The following is a 6907-nucleotide window of genomic DNA, read 5'->3' on the forward strand; positions in this document are numbered from 1 at the left end:
AAGTAAGCCAATTGGCTGTTTAAAATATCAAAAGAACAATTACCATAAAATAATGCATCAATCCCATAATTTATATTGTTAATTTATAAAAAGAAACTTGCCATGAGAAAATATATTTTAATTTGGAAATGGCACGTTAATTAAACGAACTATGAGTCATTATATAGACATAGGACAACTGATGTAGAAAGAACTTTTTCACATAATGAATTCATGCAGACATTTCAAGGCAATCCTGTGTGAGAAGACCATCCTATATCTCACAGACCTATTTTCAGGGAGAGCACAGGGTGAGCTGAGGAAGAGATGCTACTCTTTGACACACATGGCAATTAGGGGAGGTGAATTAGAAATTTATATTTATGATTGGAATTGAATTTCTCTACAATTTATCTCATCAGAAAAGCCAGGGATGCCTGAGGCAAATCACTCCACAACAACTGAATTCATCCTCATGGGACTTACAGATAACCCAGACCTGAAGACCCTTTTGTTTGGGGTGTTCTCTGCCATCTATCTGGTCACCATGGTGGGGAATCTAGGGTTGGTGGCCTTGATTTACATGGAGCGCCGTCTTCATACACCAATGTACATCTTCCTGGGCAACCTGGCTCTCATGGACTCCTGCTGTTCCTGTACCATCACTCCCAAGATGTTAGAGAACTTCTTTTCTGAGGACAGAAGGATTTCCCTCTATGAGTGCATGGCACAATTCTATTTTTTCTGTTTTGCTGAGACTACAGACTGCTTTCTTTTGGCAGCAATGGCCTATGACTGCTATTTGGCCATATGCAGACCACTGCAGTACCACAGCATGATGTCAAAGAAACTCTGTGTTCAGATGACCACAGCAGCCTACATAGCTGGAAACCTGCATTCCATTGTTCAAGTAGGGCTTCTGTTGAGGTTAGCTTTCTGTGGGTCTCATGAAATCAATCACTTCTATTGTGATGTCCTTCCATTATACAGACTCTCCTGTGTTGATCCTTATATCAATGAATTGATGATACTTATCTTGTCTGGTTCTATTCAAACCTTTACTATTACTGTAGTACTAATATCTTATTTCTGCATTCTTTTCACTATATTCACAATGAAATCTAAAGAGGGAAGGGGCAAAGCTCTATCTACCTGTGCATCCCACTTTCTCTCTGTGTCAACATTCTACGGTTCTCTGCTTTTCATGTACGTTCAACCAGGTTCAGTTAATGAAAGTGATAAAGATGTACCTGTTGCTATTTTTTATACTCTAGTCATTCCTTTATTAAACCCTTTTATTTACAGTCTAAGAAACAAGGAAGTAACAAATGCTGTGAAAAAAATTATGAAGAGGCACTCTTGTAATTTTCTATAGCAACCATCATCTCCCTAGAAAGATTGATTTCATTTTGATAGTCTTTTTTCTAAACCTCCAAATAGTGAGAAAGTAGATGAGTCACTTCATAATAAAATATTAAATTGTTAAAATATTTATGGTATTTTAGTAGAATCACCTACATAATAATAAGGTTCAGGCTGGCATAATCGTACACACGTGGCATATGGTTTGCTCCAATTCAGTCCCCAGTGTCTTCTCTTTCCCTCCACTCTGACCTGCCTGTTCCCTTTCCTCTGTTGTACGGGTCTTCCTTCTAGTTTTTCTTGGTTATTATAAATTAGTGCTTTACAGGTATACATAAAAGTGGAATTCTGTGTGGTATAAAATTGTTAAGTACCTAACATAATTCGGTCAATTTCATTCTCCAGCTCCTCCCTTTTCATGTCTCACCTATATCTCCCTTAGTTCCCTCCTTTACTCTACTGTTCTACCCTCTATTTTTATGGAATCTATGCCCCGCTGTCTTTTTCCCTTACTTTCCTCTAGATTCCCCATAAGAGAGAAAACTTTTGACCCTTGCTTTCTGAGTCAGAACTGATATTCTTCTGTTCCATCCATTTACCAGCACATGTCATAAATTTATTCTTTTTTATGGAGGAGGAAACCTTCATTTTGAACCTATACTACATTTTCTTGATCCATTTACCTATTGTTTGATACCTGGGCTGGTTTATAACTTGGTTATTATGAGTTGTACTTCTATAAATATCCTTGTGCCTATATCACTATAAAATGCATATTTTAGTTCTTGGGGAAAATAGAAAGGAGTGGGATAGCTGTATCATACGGTGGTTCCATTCCTAGTCCTTTGAGGAACCTTCATACTGCTTTCCACAATGCTCATTCTAATTTGCATTCCCACCAACAATGTATGAGTGTACCTTTTTCTTGACAGCGTTTATTTCTGTTAGTATTCTTCGTTGTTGCCATTCTGACTAAAGAGAAATAAAAATCTCGATATAGTTTTGATTTGCATTTTCCTGATTAGTAGGAATTCTGAACATTTTTTTTTCCATGTATTTGTTGGCCATTTGTACTTCTTCTTTTCAGAAATGTCTGTTTAATTCTTAGACCATTATTTGGATTGTTTGATTTTTGGTGATAAGTTTTTTTTTAGTCCTTTGTATATCCTGGATATTTAATGTACGACATAAAAATCATGTCATTTTTGAATACATGTATCAATTGTATATGATAAGAGTTTCATGGATATGTACTTATCTCCAAATTATTCAGATGGATACAGTAAACATTTACATGCCAGTCATACTTGAATAAGTAGTTTTTCCCTAGTTGTCTTGTGATGCATATGCTAAGTAAAGGAATGTAATATCAGAGTTTCAGAGAATCGATTTATAGGATTGGTCAGATTCTTTGGAAGAAGTAAAAGAAAGGAAAGAAATATTGGTTGATCATACCACATTCTTCACAAATCCAATTCTCTCTTCTAATCTCTCTTTAACTTGAATTCAAGTCATTAGTATGAATCTTTTCTCCTAAGCATTATAGTGCTTATGTAAACTAGATTTGATGTAGAAAGACACTTAAGTGTATAAAAAATCAAGATGATGCTTAAAGCTGACTTTATTTATGGTCATTTGATTTAACTCAGAATCTCAACATGCATCTCTTTTAATTACTCTTGTTTGGCTACTGGTGTTTTGGGAATCATGATTCCAGGATTAGGAATCAGTAAGAATTCACTCTGAGGTTCATTCCAAGGATATTCCTTTAGAAACAATGCACAACTTTAACTGTGTCCTAAAGCTAACATAATTATTGTCACTGACTTATGAATAGGGAGGTTATCTTAGATTTTCATTCTTTGTAATCCAATGTCCTGAAGACCAAGTTTTTCATATTAATATACCATAAAACAGAGATTCACATGTTTAATAAGCTATTAGAAGGTGCTCAACAGGGAACTCAGTGAAAGAGTGGATTTTCTAATTTATTTTTAATAAAAATGTGAATATGTATTTCTTTAAATTATTTCAGTTATTTTTATTGTTTTGCAATTTATCTACTTTTTTTACTTTGTCACTAAATCAAAGACACTGTGGAAAGACTAATGAGACACAATCAGTGGCTCATTCAGATTATTCTGAGTTCAAAGGCAACAGTTTAATCATCCAAAATGCAGGATAGTCTTAAAAGGACACTGTAAAATAATTATGGGTTGTATAACATAGTTGTTTTCTGCGTAAGAGGAATAATACTTTGAGTTTGGAAAAAGAAAGTTAATTTTTACCTTTTATTTTCTGATATAATGTCTCCTAATAAAATTACAATTACTAAAATTTAAGCAAATTTTCCACAGTCCACGTAAAGATTTTTAGCTTATATGTCAATAAATGTTGTTAAAGTAATGACAAAAGCAGTATTTTCATATTTTTACAAATATTTCTTCAAACTGCTAAAATTATGAAGGATATTTTATAAGGATAATAGACCTAAAATATAATTTATTTTTCTCATTGATTATGAGCCTCTAGTGATAAAACTTCAGACAACCTCACTATACTATTTGAAAGAATAGAAATATTATATATAAAATTCAATGCAGAAAAGAAAAAGAAATGGATAACTACTAACCAAAATGTTTTTTAAAACAATGCATATTTTGAACAATTGTAGACCTGTATCCAAAATTAATATCTGAAACATTTTTAAAGCCACAGACTTATGGTGATTTCTAGGAGATATGAAAAGTAATCTTACAATTCTTTAAAACCCATGTTGTTTCTACACTTGAAATATTGTTGGCAAGTGATATGAAATATGAAGTAAATTTGAGTGAGCATTGAATAAAATTAATGTACAGCACATTAGCAGTAAAAAAAAAGCATATGAATTTAAAGGATGAAATGAAGGAAGAATCTCCATTGGACTGAATGAAAATGTAGACATTAATTTTTAGAGAAGTTGAAAAGTGTACAAGACTGGGCATTTATCATGAATGAGGTGCACACCATGAATAGAGACTTTCTCAGCAAGTACTCATAATGTTAGATTTGCATAAAGGACACTTAAAACTTGGAGAAAATATTAGTATGAATGCATAATGAAGAGAAATACTTCCTCGGGAAATTTGGCAGACAAGATAGGAGTAAGATCCAGAGTGTATTAAAATAAATATAAAACAGATTTTTATCTTAGTAAGAAATTTAAAGATAATTTATATTCTTACCGGTCGTAAGGATAAATAGAGCTTTCTAGAAAATACCACCAGGTGACATTAACAGGGAAATGTTAAGTAGGTAGAGAAAAAAAACTTGACACACTCATGATGATTCTGCACAGTTTTAAAAAATTAAACAATTAGCCATTTAAATGGTCAAAAGAGCATCTTAATTTTAAACAGTGCATCATTTCCAAGGGATTATTCTAAATTCCTGGAGAGAAAGTTACCATCAGAAAATATCTTCTAACTTGGGAAATGGAAATTTAATTATACTACCAATGAACACAGCCATTGGAAAATTCATGCAGAAAGAACTTTTCCACAATACAAATTAACATAGCCATTTCAAGACAAACCCTGTACGCACAATCCATGCTAAGACTGGACATGTTATAACTGTGCTAGATTTCAGGAAAAAGCATAGGTTGTTGATTTGATACTGTATTGGAGGCACAAATTAGATATGTTCATTTGTAATACATTTATAATTTATATCTGAGCAGAGAAGCAAGTCAATTCATAATAATTGAATTTTTATTCATGGGATTTATAAAGCACCAAGACCTGAAGACCCTTCTGCTTATGAAGCTCTCTGCCATCTATCTGGTCACTGTGGTGGGGAATCTAGAGGTGGTGGCCTTTATTTACATGGAGCGCCGTCTTCACACACCAATGTACACCTTCCTGGGCAACCTGGCTCTCACGGATTTCTGCTGTTCCTGTGCAATCACTCCCAAGATGTTAAAGAACTTCTATTCTGAAGGCAAAAGGATTTTCTTCTATGAATGCATGGCAGTACAGAAAAGGCAGTATTGTAAAAAATAATCCCTATTTAATACGGTTGGCTAATTCCTCACATCCCAAAGCATAATTTTACAATCAAAAGCATATTCCAAGCTCTCAAATGTTACTTTTTCCTTGAGAAATATCAAGTATGAGAAGTTAAGTATTCATTTAAATTTCACTTTCAATTGAATTTTAGTTCTTTCAAGAAATCATATTTCAATCTGTGTTAATAACAGATGTTTATTCTCTAACCAAGAATATTGTTATTATTTAGATGTGTGATGTGCCCCAAAAGCTCACGTGTGAGAAAATGGAAGAAGGTTTAGATGTGGAATTATTGGGTTAGGAAAGTCTTAACCCAATTAGTGAATTAATCTCCTGATAGGGATTAACTGGGTTGTAACTGTAGGCAAGTGGGGTGTGCCTGGAGGAGTGGGGACATTGGTGACATACCTTTGGGGTATATATTTTGTATGTAGTGAATGGAGTCTCTCTCTCTTTCTCTCTTCCCCTACATATCCCCCTCTCTCTCTGCTTCACGTTAATATCATGAGTTGCATTCCTCCACAACACTCTTTCCTTGTGATATTCTGCATCACTTCAAATCCTGAGGAATGGAAGTCAGCCTTTCAATGGAATGAGATTTCTGAAAACATGTGCCCCCAAAGTAAACTTATGTGTGATTACATATGCCAATAGAAAATTATGCTATTTATAGGATATGAACTCCCTATCAATTTTAATCACATGTAGTTTATTTGGCTATTACATATGAAAATGCAATTACTGAATATATCAATGAAACAAATTTCTATCTCCATGACATTGTTATTTGCCTTGTGAATTGATAGAAGTGTGAAAAACCTGCCCTAACTCCAACAAAAATTATTAATATGTTTATAGCATTAACAAAAGATGGAGACACTGTTCAAATTAAATGAGGCAAAAAAGTAGTGAAAATCCTAAGTAACTGAAAAAATATTTATTTATCTAACTAATGCACAACTAAAATAGAAAAATAATTTCCTGCTGCTGACACCAAGCTTCACTTTTCCTATGTATTAACCCATTAAAGTCACAATTCTTTTATGCTGTCCTAGAATGAAAATGTCTTGCATTGTTAAATGTAGTAGCATGCCCAAGATCAACCAGGTAAATCAGAGCGAGCTGGAGTGTGACTCAACACTGCATATTTTTTCCACATGGAAGGAGACTCAGAAAAAAGGGTTATATTACCTGAGGTATTTGGTTATTAAGTAACATAAGAATAAACCGAACTTTTGCAGATGGCAAAAGTATTCATAGTTGGAGCAAAGTGGAAATTAGCATGACCAGAATCAATGTTTTTGTGGAAATGACTATGGCTCTGTGTGTGAAAATAGGGGTGAACAATGGGACAGAACCCTCCGAGTAAGTTCTTGGTGAGTTTGGAAAATAAAGATGAAAGAGAAACAGAGCACTGATAACCTTAAATGCCACCTGAAGAAACCTGAATTTATTTAGAGGCATCAGATACAGTGTCTCCCTGGAAGCACAGTAATTTGATTACATCTTCCAGC

The 6907-nt window shown here is 33.9% G+C and overlaps 1 protein-coding gene across 1 annotated transcript; it reads left to right on the forward strand.

The window, feature by feature from the left end:
• Positions 1–412: 412 nt before the first annotated feature.
• LOC306637624 (olfactory receptor 5K3-like) lies at positions 413–1354 on the forward strand (the record flags this gene model as incomplete). The annotated part of the gene is made up of 1 exon (XM_079100418.1): positions 413–1354. One exon carries the CDS (start codon positions 413–415, stop codon positions 1352–1354), a length of 942 nt encoding a protein of 313 aa, XP_078956544.1.
• Between the last annotated feature and the right edge of the window lie 5553 nt (positions 1355–6907).

The sequence above is a fragment of the Sciurus vulgaris genome (genome assembly GCF_902686455.1).
Source record: "Sciurus vulgaris genome assembly, chromosome: 10".
NCBI lineage: Eukaryota > Metazoa > Chordata > Mammalia > Rodentia > Sciuridae > Sciurus > Sciurus vulgaris.